Source organism: Notolepis coatsorum, assembly GCF_963971535.1.
Source record: "Notolepis coatsorum genome assembly, chromosome: 9".
Classification (NCBI taxonomy): Eukaryota; Metazoa; Chordata; class Actinopteri; order Aulopiformes; family Paralepididae; genus Notolepis; species Notolepis coatsorum.
Genome location: NC_140173.1, coordinates 121,758,322 through 121,775,605, shown reverse-complemented (window position 1 = coordinate 121,775,605; position 17,284 = coordinate 121,758,322). Strand labels below are relative to the sequence as shown.

The following is a 17,284-nucleotide window of genomic DNA, read 5'->3' as shown; positions in this document are numbered from 1 at the left end:
GGTACTCTATCCCCCCCCCTCACAGTGAGCTGTGGTGTTCCACAAGGAAGCATACTAGGACCGCTACTCTTCCTAATTTATGCAAATGACATGTCGTCAGCCTGTGACTGCAACTTGTTCCTGTTTGCGGACGACTCAGCCCTGCTGGTCTCTGACAAGAACAAATTGCAGGTTGAAAAAACCCTCAGCACGGAACTAGGCAAAATCTGCATATGGCTCGCTGATAACAAACTATCATTACACATGGGCAAAACAGAGTCCATTCTCTTCGGTTCAAATAACAAACTCAGCAAGACCGACGGCTTCTCAGTTACAGTGGGTGACAATATTGTCACAAGGAAAGACGAAATTACCTACCTGGGTTCCATCCTAGAGGCAAATCTTTCCTGTGACAAAATGGCATCCAATGTAATAAAAAAAGTCAACCAACGAACTAGATTCTTGTACCGGATCTCCTCTCTGGTAAACAAGAATACCCTGAGGACTCTGGCAGGAGCACTCATTCAAGGGTACTATGACTATGCGTGCACCTCATGGTACCAAAGCACCTCAAAGGCGCTTAAAACAAAATTACAAACATCACAAAACAAACTGGTCAGACTACTACTTGACCTGAACCCCAGAACCCACCTCACCCCTGCCCACTTTGCCAACCTAGGATGGCTTAGAGTAGACAACAGAGTACAGCAACTTGCAATGGGCCTGGTCTACAAGATACACTATACGACCGGGGTGCCCATGTACATGTCAAAATACTTCCCAAAGGTCAGTGAATACCACAACCACTACACCAGAGGAAGCTCAACAAATCATGTTAAACCCAGATTCGGCTCAAACAAGGGACTAAACACGTTTCGCAATTATGCCACAACAATGTGGAACGCCCTACCCAAAGCTGTAAAGGAATGTGAATCCCTGCCCACATTCAAAACCGCCCTTAAAGAGCACCTACGGGAGGCTGCAATTCGAAACTGGCCACCGTAAATGCCCAAAACCCCCACCACCTCCTAATAGACAGTCTCCTCCCCACCGCATGTATATATTCCCTCCCCGCCGTATGTATATTCCCCTCCCACCCACCCACCCCCTCCTAATGTACAGTCCCCTCCCCATCATATGTATATACTCTGTCAGGATCTAGGTGTAACAGTACTGTATATTTGAATACCGCCTATGTCACAAATGTATCAGTACTAAATACCTATATGTCCCTATGCCATAAATGTCATGTATGTTATGTATGTCATAAATGTCTATATGAATTGAAAATGGGGGACCCTGATGGAAACAAGACAAACGTCTTTCTCAGGTCTGCATCCCCTTAACAATTGTATGTATTGAGCCGTACTGTATTGTACCCATTCTGCAATCTGTTAAATAAAGTTTTCATTCATTCATTCATTCAACCCCGTCCAAGTTGACCAGTGGCGTGAGGCGGCCCAGGCGGGCACCGCTTACCGCGCAGCACGGTGCGGGGCCCACCAGAAGATCCAAGGCAACCGACCAACAGGAGTGCTCCATATAGACCAGCATAGCGGGACCCCCCGAGTGCTCATCAAAGTGGTCAGAATGCTCCTGAGCTACGAGGACAAGGTCCTGGACACTTACGCCGTCCTAGACGATGGGTCTGAAAAGACTCTCCTCCTCGCTTCCGCCGCAGCCCAGCTGGGTCTGCGGGGTGCCAAAGGAACAATGACCATACGTACCATCAGAAGAGACCAGAAGACCATAAAGGGTAAAAATGTCACCTTCAAGATAGCAGCGGTGGACCAGCCAGAGAAGCAGTATAGTATTACCAACGTCTTCACCAGCCACGACATAGGCCTATCACAGTACACCTACCCCATCCCACAGCTGATGGCGAAGTATGTGCACCTACGTCAACTACCTATACCGCTTATCGACGGCGCCACACCGACCCTGCTCATCGGCTCCGACCACGCGGACCTCATTCTCCCAATTGAGGCGGCCCACATCGGACCCAAAGGATGCCCAGTCGCGGTTCAGACCCGACTGGGGTGGATGCTCCAGGGCCCCCTCTACGGACTTGACAGTCAACCCGCGTCTACACGCTGCCTGCACACAAAGGTGAGCGACACAGGCCACTCTCCCGTACAGCCCGCTGAGAGGCTATTGACATTAGGCGAGAGGCCTGTGAGAGAACCGTGGGCACAAGAGGGAGTTCCGAACTCCACCCCCCTCAGCTGCGCTCCAGACGTAGCTGACCTCGAACCCAGCACCCCAAGCGACTCCTTGATGGGGCGGCCGGAACCGGCCCCTCCTCAGACGGGGTACAGAGCAAACAAGAGAAACAGACGGAGGAGGTGGAGGCACAGCCAAGCACAGATCAAAGCAGTCTCAGGCCCGCTTCCTCCTAACCCCCCTACCATCCCTTCCAGCCCGTCAGAAGCGGGTCAAGGACGGGGACAACTTAAAAGTGGACACAGTCGTCGTGATCATAGACCAGTCACTACCCCGAGCTGCGTGGCCGGCCGGCCGCGTAAGCAAAGTGATCACTGGTGCAGACGGAAAGGTCAGAGCGGCAGAAGTGCTCGTCCAGGGGCGGACATACACCCGACCCGTGGCGAGGCTGATAGAGTTGCCAAGGCTACCTGATTCCCTTGCTGACGACCATGACCCACTGACTTTGTGAATTGCCCTACTCCTCACAACGGACATTGAGTAGTGGACAGTGCGGTTAATCTGTCTCTGCTTATCTAATTAGGTGCGGACTAATTAGGAGGCGGCTGTTACAAAGGGTCAGATTAAACCGAATATATATATTTATTGCTTGAGATCCTATGTATAATATTTGTATATCGTCTGATATCCCTTGTATATTCTTTGTACATATACACGGAATATCCCTTTACCTAGGTACAAGCCAGACCATAATATTCGTTCTCCTATTGGACAGCGATCCCCTAGGCGCCAACGGCCATACCCCCAATGCCGAGTTCAAAGCCACCGCCAAGGCTTGTCTCAACATGCCCAGTTTTGCGCAGTAATACGAGACAGAACTGAGGTTGGCACTAGATTATTCACCTTACGTATAAATATGTCGCAGGTGGATACAGCAGTAGTCTTGTCTTATCCTAAAACGTTCGTTCAACGTATGTTACCCTCAAACGTTAAAGCCTTCACCACGAGTCAACGACCAAGTGAAGTGAGCAACTTTGCGTCTAAATAGAGCACTTATAACCGCGTGCGAATAGGATAGTAAAAGTGTCAGAGCTTAGTGAAATAACGTCAAGTTCGACCTAGTTAATGTGAAGTACCGTGCACAGGATAATCTACACCGGTGAATGCAGAGCCTTTTCCGGCTGGATTATATTGATTTTGGTACCGTGGTTGCTGGAGCAGAGAACCGTCTACCCCGCTGCTGTGTGGGATTTACCCGTGAGGAGCATCACTCGAGCCCGTCTCTAGGGAGAGGCTGGCTGGCTTTCATCCATGCTGCACGCATACTTGGATTATAGCTGCTGCTTTCGTCTGCCGATCAAGGGAGTAATGTACCGCCTCCCGTAGCTGGAGCTTATTGATTCCTCGTTGATCCAGACTTTTGCATCCGAACATTCCTCCCCCCTGCTGGCTTACAACCGGAGGGAACCCCTTAGTATCTCCAGCTGACCTACTAGTGTACCATATATAATTCTTATGCTACAGGTGGTATTAATTATCCCCTTCGTAATATGCTCATGGACTTACGCTCTTGACCTATTCATGCACATTCTTCGCCTTACAAGCGCAACTCTCATTCTTAATAAATGTAAGATAATCTTGGTGCTCTTCTAATAAATATTATAAACAGTACTTTCTTGTTAAGCCGTGTTATTGTGGGGGTGTTCATCACATATACCTGTGTACTGTATGGCCAGTAGTAATGTACATAACGCAGTAGTGGTTTAATGATACCATACTTATTCAATACAGTCAGGGAATTGTACCCCTCAGTTACACACAGTGAAAATGCCTATCTATTAAAGTGTGGCCCATTAACTACAAGGATGAAGATAATGGCTGGCACTGAAAGTGTTAATACGGACTGTATTGATCTATTTGTGACGTGAAATAAATCTCGGCCCGGTTGTCACCAGTTTATCACTTTCTTCCACCGGAGCGCGGGGGGAGGGGGGAATAAGAACCTGAGCCACCTGTGTAACGCAACTAGTCCCCATCTATTGCCCAGCTGACCACGCTGTCTGTCATCCAGGAAATGATAACTGCTAACGTGAAATGCTAATGTGAAACTCATATTATAAGTTGATACATCTAGTGATAAAACGGTAAATGGTGCATTTATATAGCGCTTTTATCCAAAGCCCTTTAATTGTTATAGTGCATAATAGTTAACCCTCAAAACATTAAAATATCTTTGGAACCGTTTGTGAAAGTTTATCTCTCAGTCGCCCACAGCCTGAATCTCTCTCTCTCTCTCTCTCTCTCTCTCTCTCTCTCTCTCTCTCTCTCTCTCTCTCTCTCTCTCTCTCTCTCTCTCTCTCTCTCTCTCTCCATATTTATCTATTTACCTATCTACATCTGTCACTGAGCTCTTAGCCTATAGTCAATGGAAATGCTAGAAATGGTCACGTGGGCTGGGAGAATCAATGACAAATTCCTATTGTTTCTTTATACTCCAGTGCACTCCGTAGATCGGGTCGGACAGACAGAGGATAGAGAGAGGCGCTTGTCCCTGGTTTTATAATAAAATGTCAAAAAGACAAAGAGGTATAATACTCAACAGGCATTGTAATTTGTTGTGGATGTTCCAGGTAATATAAATGAACTCTGAGTAATTTTGTGTGTGTGTGTGTGTGTGTGTGTGTGTGTGTGTGTGTGTGTGTGTGTGTGTGTGTGTGTGTGTGTGTGTGTGTGTGTGTGTGTGTGTGTGTGTGTGTGTGTGTGTGTGTGTGTGTGTGTAGGGGGGGGGGCTATTGCAGGGAGATATTGGTCCAAATATGAAGGCAACACCAAAATGTATGTATTTTCACATTGTCTGCAAAAAACCAGCTGATTGAAATCTGTATTGAACCGAATTCCACATGGAGGTTTGAAACACCTAAATAGAACTGTCCATGTTGAAAAGACAATAATTCCCTGGTAAACTATGGAGTTATTCAAAAACACTTTTCACTGGCCATTCTCCTATGTCAATTATTGTATGCTCACACAAAGGTAATGTATTATGGTGACTTTACACTGCTCCAGAAATAAAGGGTAGGTTCCCCTGAATCATAAAAGATATATATGTCAAATGTAGTTTGTGTCAATTTGGTCAAATTTGTCAACACAGAATGCATGAGGCATTAGTGCATAATGTTCATTGAGACTGGGATGTCTAACGTTACATGACAATCACACAATACCTATTCTGAACTTCTTAAATCATGCCCCTGACAAATACCCCCATATCATATAAAACAATTACAAGTCATATTGAAACTGAAACTAATAAAAGTTAAAAAAAATTAAACAATACAAACTAAACAGAAATTACTAAACCTAATCTGAAAAAAAAGGCAAATTACATCTATTAAAATACACATATATGGGGGGAGGGGTGGTGGATTGCTGTCCAAGGCCTACCGTGAAGGTGTAGGTCATCTGTTTCTCTCTGTCCACAGGCTTGAGGAGCATCAGGTAGCGAGTTATCCCGTCTGGGGTCAGGACAAAGATGGCTGTGTAGTCACCTAGAGTAATCTTCAGCATGGGATCTTTCATCTTCAAAAACAAAGACATTTCAAAAGAAGCGTGTTACCATGGCCATAATATGACCATTCATTTATTAACAACAATCAAAGGATGCACCTGCAGGACTGAGAAAACAAACAATAGCACATCTTGATGTTCGTAGGTCCCTCGTCTGTCCTCAGGAAGAGACAAAGGAGCTACATTAGAAGGTAGAAACCAGTGTCTCTTTCTCTACAAAGGCAAGCCGGAAAGGAAATTACTCTCTGAGGTCTGGGCTTTTGGGGAATTCTTAACCCCATCCTTTCTGTGCACTTTAGGGGGATTTTCAATTATTTTATTTTGTTTACATAATATGAAAGTACAGGTTCATACCTTCAAAATAAGCCATCACTTGTACAAATCAGGCAGATACTTTTCATTATATGTCTTATGAATCATGCTTATAACACAAGACTATTTTCTTAGCTACAGAGGTTGAAAGAAAGCTGAACCATTTCTCAGCCATTGCTTAATGACTACATACCTGTACCCAGAAAGCAATGCAACCCCCCCCCCCCCCCCACATGCAGCCCTGTCTTTGTTAATCTAATCGTTGTGACACCAATCGACCAGCATCGTCTACTGCACACACACACAGGCAAGGCTTATTTGCTCCCCTTTGCGACACACACACACACACACACACACACACACACACACACACACACACACACACACACACACACACACACACACACACACACACACACACACACACACACACACACACACACACACACACACACACACACACACACACACACACACACACACACACACACACACACACACACACACACACACACACACAGGCAAGGCTTATTTGCTCCCCTTTGCGTAATTCACTCACAGTTCAGGCTGTCGTTATTTTTAGAGACATGATCATAATCAGGTGTTTATATACACGAGTCTCCCAAACAATTTAAAACCAAGTGCTTCCTACGCTGACATATGGTCACTTTTCCGCACCTACCCATATCATTTACATTTACATTTAGTCATTTAGCTGACGCTTTTATCCAAAGCGACTTACAAGTTCTGTACGACAAGTCATCAGGAAGGGCACAAGCTTCTATCCCCAGGCCATCAGGATGCTCAACGAACAATAACACTATGTAACAACCATCAAATGCACTCACAGCACACACATCCACACGCACACACTCACTTTAAACAAACAACTCACTGCAGCACCCACTTTACATCTAAACACACTTTATATTTATTGGTAAAGAATTTGCACTACAACCCATACCTCATTACACCTTACTGTAAATTGTACCTAAATTGTACCTCATCCCATTTCTCTTTTGCACTATATAGTATATTGTATATTAGTATATTGTATAGTATATTGTATGGTAACTCAGTTACTTCTACTCTGCATTGAACATTGTACATGTACATACTGAACACTTGTGTCTATGTACGTGACTTCTATTTTATACTGCTATACTTATTTTATTTTATACTTATCTATTTTTGTCTAGCACAGTCTCTGGAGCGTAACAGAAAGAAGCATTTTGTATAAAAGTATTCTGTACTTCTGTATGACAACTAATAAAGAAACTTGAACTTGAACTTGAGCTGAGTAACAATGTAGATTTTTTTAGATTTTTTCTTTTTAATTCAGATAATGGTTGAAGAAGTGCGTCTTTAGTCGACGGCGAAAGATTGGACGGGTTTCGGCTGTCCTAACTGGGGTGGGTAGTTCATTCCACCATTGTGGGGCAAGGACTGAGAATAGGCGACTTCTCTTTGATGACCCTCCCGGAGCTTGGATAGGAGGCGGCCAGAAGATGCATAGCGTAGGGGTCTTGAGGGTGTGTAGTTAGAGACCATTGACCGGAGGTAGGCGGGAGCGGTTCCCTTTGCCGCACGGGATGCTAGGTCGAGGGCCTTGAAGCGGATTCATGCAGCAATGGGGAGCCAATGCAGGTCCCTAAGAAGTGGGGTGACATGGGCCGACTTCGGTAGGTTTGAGATCAGGCGGGCCGCTGCGTTCTGAATGAGTTGAAGAGGCTTAGTGGCAGTGGCCGGGAGGCCAGCGAGCAGTGCGTTGCAGTAGTCGAGGCGGGAGATGACTGTTGATTGGACGAGGAGTTGGGTGGCTTCTTTTGTCAGGAAGGGGCGGATCCTTCTGACACACACACACGCACGCACGCACGCACGCACGCACGCACGCACGCACGCACGCACGCACGCACACACACACACACACACACACACACACACACACACACACACACACACACACACACACACACACACACACACACACACACACACACACACACACACACACACACACACACACACACACACACACACACACACACACACACACACACACACACACACACACACACACACACACACACACACACACACACACACACACACACACACACACACACACACACACACACACACACACACACACACACACACACACACACACACACACACACACACACACACACACACACACACACACACACACACACACACACACAGGGAGCGAAATTAACTTTTTGACTCACCGGCCAGTGGCGGGTAGATGGGAAGAGTCTACCCGCCAAGCATATTTCTTACCTGCCAATATATATTTTATATATACAATATTTTTTTAAATAAAATATATATTATATAATCATACTTGTAGTTGTATTATCTGCGAGACATCGCCACCATAAGTCAAAATGCTTGCTATCTGCAAACAGCTCCACTGTCTGTTTTGGCTGTGTTGCTCTTCTAGAAAAATAATCCTTTCAGGGTTGCCTATTGAAATACTGTACACTTTCCTACTGTACACTTTCCTGATTAATTGAAATGGGGGACCCTGATGTAAACAAGACGAAAGTCTTTCTCTGGTCTGCATCCCCTTAACAATTGTGTGTATTGAGCTGTACTGTATTGTACCCATTCTGCAATTTGTTAATAAAGTTTTCAATCAATCAATCAATCACACCTCCAGTACAGAAACATTGTTTGAGTTTGCGTGTCAGGTAGACCATTGATTGACAGTCGAGTCTGCCAATTACATCACATCGCTTGCACTCCGGTGCTGCAGCTGGACCCATTGCCCACCTCTGCTGTTGATAACGCTAGCCAAGTTATTATACACACAGATACACAGTGGGCCAGTGACTTTGGTGTAGGGGTGTAACAATGCATCGATCCTAAGGGGGAAATTCAACTGCATCGATTTGAAAATGTTAGAATAGATTATCGCAATTTTAATGTGTACACGTTATGTTATTGTCATGTCCGTTACAGCCAACACACCGACATACGCTACTGCATCAACGTTATGATTAACAAAGCAAGGCATTCGTTTTGTTGCATTAACGTTATATTACTATTGCTATCGATAAATCTAGGTGTTCTAAAATCTATTGCTATTGGTAAGAGAGACTATAATAAGTTGGTGTCTCGGAAAACGAGAGCCCTGATCGCGGAGTTTCAGGAAGTAAACAAGAAAAATGAGAGCTTCCGATTGGTCATTTGCTTTATTTCCCATGAAACCAGTCACTTCACTCTACTGTGATTGGACCGTTGGCTTGAGTGCAATGTGGGACTTGTAGTTTTTTAACGATCTCGCAGCGGAGGAAAAAAAAGACGAGAGAGGCTATAATCTGTATTCGCACAGCGTGCGCGTAATTGATTTTTACCGTTCGCATACACATATTTTTAGGGGCCTGCTTATGAACTACACGTCTACACGCCACACGGCGGGCAGCCCTCTAAGTGTCATGCGCCAAAGGTAAAAACAGACCGCCCCTGGCGGGCGGCGGGCTTTAGTTTCGGTCCCTGCACACACACACACACACACACACACACACACACTCACACAGACCTAATTCTGAATCCCAAAATATTCGGCATTTATGAAAATCCTCTCTGGCGACATGAGGACGTTTTCACACCTTTTGAGGGCTATTGTTCTCCCGCCGACAGGAGCTTCGACCTCAGAGTGTTAAAACCCAGCAGAGCCATTATCCATTCTGTTCCCATTCAGAAAATAATAAACTGAACAACTAAAGGTCATTGAGGCTATGAGCTTTTCTTCTTTTTTAGTATTTTACAAAAAATGGAATGGTAAATGGACTGCATTTACATGACACTTTTATCCAATGCACTTTACAAGTTACACCTCACATTCACTCACACACACCCATTAATTTACATTTACATTTTGTCATTTAGCTTACAAGTTTTGTACAACAAGTCAGCAGGAAGGGTAAAACTCTCAGCTGAGTAACAATGTTCATCAAAGTGTTGAGTGTTACAGTGTAGGTTAGTATATTAGGACAAGTGCATGACAGTAAGGTTAGTTAGGGTTAGATATATATATAATTTTTAATTTCAGATATTGATTGAAGAAGTGTGTCTTTAGTCGACGGCGAAAGATTGGACGGGTTTCGGCTGTCCTAACTGTGGTGGGAAGTTCGTTCCACCATTGTGGGGCAAGGGCCGATAATAGCCGGCTTCTCTTTGATGACCCTCCTGGAGGTTGGATAGGAATAGGTCTGAGGCGGCCAGAAGATGCAGAGCGTAGTGTGTGTAGTTAGAGACCATTGACCAGAGTGTGTGAGCGGAGAAGTTCAACTGGTCGTCAAGGACAACACCAAGGTTCTTGGCAGTCGGGGACGCGGCCACAGCTACATTCTCAACTGTAATGGAAAGGTTGGTCAGCAGTGTCTATCTGAGCGGTTTGCTTAGGTTCAGTTTGAGGTGGTTGGTCGTCATCCAGGCAGAGATGTCGGACAGACAGGCCAAGATCCGCTCAGAGACGTGGATATCGGGGGGGAGGGAAGGAGAGGAAGAGTTGAGTATCATCGGCATAGCAATGATAGGAGAAGGCATGAGACCTGATAATGTTACCCAGAGATTTAGTGTAGAGGGAGAAGAGAAGGGGTCCAAGGGCCGAGCCCTGGGAGACACCCGTCCGCAGGGGGCGGGTGGCTGACAGGGTCCCTCTCCATGACACTTGGTAGGAGCGGTCATTGAGGGATGATGTCAGCCATGTCAGCTCAGAGCCAGCCACTCCCATTCCTGCGAGGGACACGAGGTGGATCTGATGGTTGACTGTGTCGAAGGCCACAGACAGGTCTAGGAGAATCAGGACAGAGCAGAGGCCTTTAGTTTTTGTGAAGTGAAGTGCCTGTGTGACCGCAATGAGGGCCGTTTCTGTGGAGTGGCCAGTCCGGAAGCTAGACTGATTCGGGTCTAGGAGGTCATTCTGTAAGAGATAATCAGTATGTTGGTTGGATACTGCACATTCAAGTGTTTTAGAAAGGAAGGAGATAAGGGAGACAGGACGGTAGTTGCCTATGACGGTGGGACTCTGGCTTGTTTTAGGGAGGTGGGGACCACCCCAGAGTTGAGGGAGGAGTTGATGGTTGCAGTTAGGAATGGGAGGATGTCTGGTGCTATGGTCTGGAGGAGTGGGGAGGGTAACTGACATGTAGTCGGACGGTTCAATGTTACCAGTGTCAGGGTCTCTGCATCTGTAATGGTAGAGAAAGATGACAGAGTGAAGGATGAGGTTCTCGATTCAGTATTTGGAAGGGGTGGGGGTTGGGAGAAGGAGCTGCGGATGTTCTCCACTTTTTCCTCAAAGAAGATCACAAAGTCTTCGGTAGAGAGATATAAGGGGGAAGGGGGTGGGGGGGGGGAGTGAGGAGGGAGGACATGGTTGCATGCAATTTGCGATGGTTCTTGGCAGAGGCCTCGGTCCTATGGTGAAAGAAAGAAGCGTTGGCAGTAGTAATGGTTTTGGAGAATGTTAACAAGAGGTTGTGATATGTCGCGATGTCAGTAGTGAGGCGTGACTCGCGTGACACGCTGCCAGGAGGAGCTGGGATCAAACCGGAAACATTCAGGGCGGGATCCACAAAGAATGGATTGCACGGTGCTAGTTGCACCCTACTTACAATTCATTATGAATTGAAAATGGGGGACCCTGGTGTAAACAAGACGAAAGTCTTTCTCTGGTCTGCATCCCCTTAACAATTGTGTGTATTGAGCCTTACTGTATTCTACCCATTCTGCAATCTGTTAATACAATTTTCAATCAATCAAATTTAAGTAGGGTGCAACTAGCACAGTGCAATCCATTCTTTGTGGATCCCGCAGTCAGAGTATTAGACAAGCAGCTTTGCCTCCTGAGCTGCATGACTAGATGACTAGATGAAGTGCTAAACTGAGAGTGCTGAACACTCAATTTAAGTTTGATCTCAATACGGCCTATGCAATGTGCAAATCGCAGAGGCTGCAATATTTGATATAGGCGTGTCATGATATTAAATGAAGTATGGTGTTGTGCATCTGCGGAGGGGCCCTGGTCCATGGGGTGTCTTCTAAAGACGTAAGAAGAATGCATTATCATCATTTTTATACCTTTTTTGAAAATAATGACTCAAAAGAAACCACCATTCTCTCTGAAATCGTGAATCATATCACAAGATCTGTCAAAAAGAATCACAGCATGACATTCTCTTCCCTCACGTTGATCCGTATTGCTCGGTCATAACATCTTCCTGACGTGACATAGCCAGCGGTTTGCCACCATTCTGTGACGTAACGGTCCACCCATCCATGGACTGTTCTCCCCTGCTCTACCTCTCCCTGTCCATGTATGTGTGCTCCTTGCCTCTCTGTCTCTTTCCCTTATCTCTCTATTGCTCTCTCTCTCTCTCCCCTTCTCTATCTTGCTCTTCATGTTCCCCTGTTAGTCTAGTGTTACTCTTGTCTTGTATTAGGTTATCTGTTTAGTCTTAGTCTTTGTAGTTACTGTCTGTTATTAGGTTATCTGTTTAGTGTCAGTAGTCTGCTTGTTTTGTCGCAGTGTCTGGTGTTTGTCTTGTTGTAGTTCCTTATAGTTATTGTCAGTCTGTTTCTCCTCCCAGGTCTCTCCAGTTGTAATCATCCCAGGTGTTTCTTGTTTGTTATTTGATCCTGTGTATTTGAGTTCCTTGTTGTCTGTTCTCTGTGTCGGTTCATTCTCTGTTACTCTGTCGTTATTGCACGCTCCATGTTTCGTTCCTTATTTCAAGTAAGTGTTTCCCGTGTTTAGTGTTAGATGTTCTGATTTGTATTTAGAGTTAGTTAGTTTTCCCTTTTTTCCCCCTCTTCCAGTTTTTACTGAGAGTTTAACAAAAATGTATTAGTTGTTTTTTACCCTTGTTCCGTTTTGTTATTTATGTTTATTAAAAACCCTTGGACTCACTACCCGCCTTCATCTTGTCTGCTCCCGGGTCCTATCCCACCACACCATATCGTGACAGATAATGTCACATTGCATAAACGGCAGAGCCCCCCGACTTGTTTCACTGGGGTTCCCAGGTGCGAAGCGCGTCTGTCGAGGGAACCTTCCAGAGCTGTTTGGTAAACACTGGGATTGCGCTGCCTATTGATTTTGTTATTCGGTTCGCACTCTACTTTGATTTGTTAATCTTCTCAGAAGACCGAGAATGAAAGGGAGACGGGGGAGATGCACACAATCAGGGAGATGAAGTGAGAGAGAGAAGTAGAAGGAGAGAGAGAAGGATACGGAGAGAGAGAGAGAGAGAAAGATCTGTGGCTCGAGGGATCGCCGTGGAGGCCTTTTGTTGTGTTCTTGTGATGTTCTGGGGAAATTTGAAAAGGGAGAGAGAACTTTTCAACATCACAAACACAATGAGGACAAACTGTCACGACGACAGAAGCACAAGCAACTGGGGTGGAAGCTGCCGCACTCACAGATTAACCCTCTGAGACCCACCGGTGGAAGTGTCTCTCAGAGGCAGTAGCTGGCTCGGTTTTAAAGCTAGAGTGAAGATACTGGAATCATGTGAGACCAGATGACCTGATGTACCCACTGGGACCAACTGTGTCATGCTAGCTTGTTGGGAAGGGGGTGCCTTGGCGAGGGGAAAAACTTGCCATGGATATTTCACCTCACCTCAGGATATTTGAATGCAAATGGTTTCTATTTCTCCCCCGTACAAACATGCCCACTATGAACATCATGCAGTTTTGGGTAATAACCATGTTATTATTTGCTTGTAGTACAAATGTGCTATTTTCGCCTATTCTAAAAATGTTGTATTTTACCATTTTATTTACATTGACATTACATTTAGTAATTTAGCTGATGCTTTTGTCCCAAGCGACTTACAAGACTTACAAGCACAATTCCACTCTCATTTACAACAAGCGGTGCATGGGCAAGGCGAAGAGAATAATCAAAGACTCCAGCCAACCAAACACCTGCGTCTTTGAACTGCTGCGGTCAGGCAAGCGATACCGGAGTCTCATGGCAAGCACAGAGAGACTCAGAAGGAGCTTCTATCCCCAGGCCATCAGGATACTCAATGAACAATGATTGCTCAATGAACAAGGCTTGAACAATGAACAATCGTAACAACCATCAAATGCACTCACAGCACACACATCCACACACACACACACACTCACTTTAAACAAACAACTCACTGCTGCACCCACTTTACCCACTTTAGAACACCTAAACACACTTTATATTTATTGGCAAAGAATTTGCACTACAACCCATACCTCATTACACCTTACTGTAAATTGCACCTAAATTGTACCTCATCCCATTTCTGCATTGTACTGTATAGTATAATAGTATATTGTATTGTAACTCAGTTACTTTCTACTCTGCATTGTACATTGTATATATGTATATATTGAACACTTTTTGTCTACGTACTTGACTTCTATTTTATACTTACTATACGTTTATACTTATCTATTTTTATCTAGCACAATCTCTGGAGCAAAACAGAAAGAAGCATTTTATATAAAAGTATTCTGTACTTCTGTATGACAACTAATAAAGAAACTTGAAACTTGAACTTGAAGTTCTGTACAACAAGTCAGCAGCAAGGGTACAACTCTGGCAGCTAAGGGTAAGTAAGATTGTTCTTCAAACAGTGTCGAACTTAGCAAAGTGCATAATAGTAAGTGCATAATTCTTTTTCCATTTCAACATTTCTGCATACTAGGGAACATAAACAGTCTTAGGTATGACTCTGATTAATGTGGAATTTTGGAGGATGGATATTTTTTTACCATGTTTAGCAATTCTCGAGTGATAATTTTTTTAAATATTTTACAGTATGTGTAACAAATGGTACAGTATCAACACAGACATTTTCTGCAACAACGTATGACATAATTGAGCATGGGAAAGGCCACCATATGCTGCAATCATAATGTTCTAAGCTCACACTCTAGACTTTCAATGTTTTAATGGGCGTCTAACCTAAACCCGTTTATTACAGATTTATGACAACAAGAAAAAACATGCACACACTCTATGTATCAATTGTGTCAACCAATTAGCCATGTTTCACCAAACACACCTACCCATACCCCTTCCCCAGATCCCAACATACAAACAATAACAGATTCTTTTTTGAAAATAAGATACTTTTAAATATACATTTTCAGTTTGGCTCAAGTGAGCTAACCAGAGTAGAGAATTGCATACAATACATACTGTATAAAACATATAAGTGATGAAGAACACAGCACACAGCAAAACACTCCAAACAGACTCCCAATATGCAGTGAAAGTCACCACCGTGTGAATATAGCACATGAGCTGCAATATTCCTACACCACTGGAAAAATTATCAAATTATCGAAACCACCGCCCTCTCATACTGTATACTTGTTTATGAAAGATAAAACTATAATTTTTTAATTTTTAATTTCTGTGTTCACAATATGAGAGGTACATTGGAGAGGTGTGCATGGGAAGGTTAATTAAAAGCATACTTTTTCTCCATACGCCGCTAATTGACCCACTTGTACTTTTCATTGCATATTGGTTATTATCACTGCACTCTGAGGATACCTTTTACCTACAGGTGTATCGCCGGGGGACAGCTACAGGGAAATAAAGCAGTCGTAATGTGATGTTCAACTTACGCACCAGCCAACACAAACAGAGAGTACATACAGATATTTGTAAGCATCGACTATGTCAACTACCGGTATTTGTAAGACATTGTGTGTGTGTGTGTGTGTGTGTGTGTGTGTGTGTGTGTGTGTGTGTGTGTGTGTGTGCGTGCGTGCGCGTGCGTGCGTGCGTGTGTGTGAGTGTGTGTGTGTGTGTGTGTGTGTGTGTGTGTGAGTGTGTGTGTGTGTGTGTGTGCGTGTGTGCGTGCGTGTGTGTGTGTGTGTGTGTGTGTGTGTGTGCAGTTCTCTCTACCTCCTCAATGTCATTATCCAGAGCGATGATCCCCAGGGGGGCGGTGAGGTTGGCACTGGCCGAGATGGTGGTCCCCACCGGGGACGACTCGCTGACGTATCCCTGGTAGGTGGCGTACTGGAAGTACGGAGCTTGGTTATTCTCGTCCAGGATCTCAATGATGAGATCAGCGTAAGCTGGGAGGGGGTGACCGTTGTCCTGCTCGGCCTGGAAGCAGGGGCGATAGAGAGGTGGAGGGAGAGGGAGAGAGGGGGAGAGAGAGAGAGAGAGAGATAGGAAAAGAGGGAAACAGGGAGAGGGGGAGGGGGAGAGAGAGAGAGAGAGATGGAGCAAGAGAGAGAGAGAGAGAGAGAGGGGGGGTTGAGGGGTTGGAAGTCAGGCCAAGAGAAGAATTGTCACATACTAAGCTGCTGAAATCCTATGACCTGTGGTATGAGTTGCTGTACCACAGAATGCATAGAGAAAGACATAATTTGCATAATGGAGAGCAAAGCCAGGACAATAGTGGTGACTGATCTTACTGCCTTACTAATCATTTGGTTTAGTAAGAGCAGCACCTTTGGCTGAGAGTTAACAGTACATGCTAAACACATTCAAATCCAAACTCGGACTACAGGGGACAGACAGGGATCACACAAGGCATAACTCCTCACAGTGGGTCATTTCAATTACAAGAAGGCTGCATTGGCTACATTTAATCAGATGTCTACTCAGGATCATGCCTCAGTAATTGGTGAGGTACTTAAATGCCCTCATCTGTGAGGGATACTATAGTCATTAAGGAGCCTTGTCCAATGAGCGAATAGCGCTGGGAGGAGGCCCATTGGAAATATTCCTAGCTAAATCAATGCCAGGAATGAGAAAAACATGTATTCAGTTAGCTAACAAGTGAGAATATCGGCACTGAATTGCAGTTAAATTCCTCTAATGTACACATTTTTACTAAGCTTAACCTTTTGCATCTATAACTGCTCTTGATTCTCTGTTGCTAAGCTCCCTAGGAATGGAGCCACTTGACATGGTTTCAGGCTATATACAGTATATATATATAAGTAGTTATATAATAGAATATATTCCTGTTCCTGAACATAATTTATGCAGCACTAAAAGCCAAGGCATGCATTCACAGCAGTAACTCTCATTATCTAAAGCTGCTCAACCATGATCTTCAAAAAAAACATTTTAAAATGAAATTAAATACAAAATAAAATTAATAAAACAAACAAACGTTTTAGTGTAAAGCAAAAGCAAAATGCGTACTGTGTAAATTGTTATAATGACACTGTGCAGTCTCTCTCTCTCTCTCTCATGACACTGTGTCAT

At 44.5% G+C, this 17,284-nt stretch overlaps 1 protein-coding gene across 1 annotated transcript in view; it reads right to left on the bottom strand.

Moving 5' to 3' along the window:
• Positions 1–17,284, bottom strand: part of LOC311234736 (protocadherin-15-like) — a gene marked incomplete at its 3' end in the record, with an annotated part of 504,680 nt that overhangs the window by 282,965 nt on the left and 204,431 nt on the right. Inside the window, exons 10-11 of the mRNA XM_084321979.1 lie at positions 15,962–16,168; positions 5,587–5,721 (exon numbers count right to left, since the gene is read on the bottom strand). Of these exons, the coding sequence (XP_084178105.1) occupies positions 5,587–5,721; positions 15,962–16,168 (342 nt within the window). The remainder of the gene's footprint in view (positions 1–5,586; positions 5,722–15,961; positions 16,169–17,284) is intronic.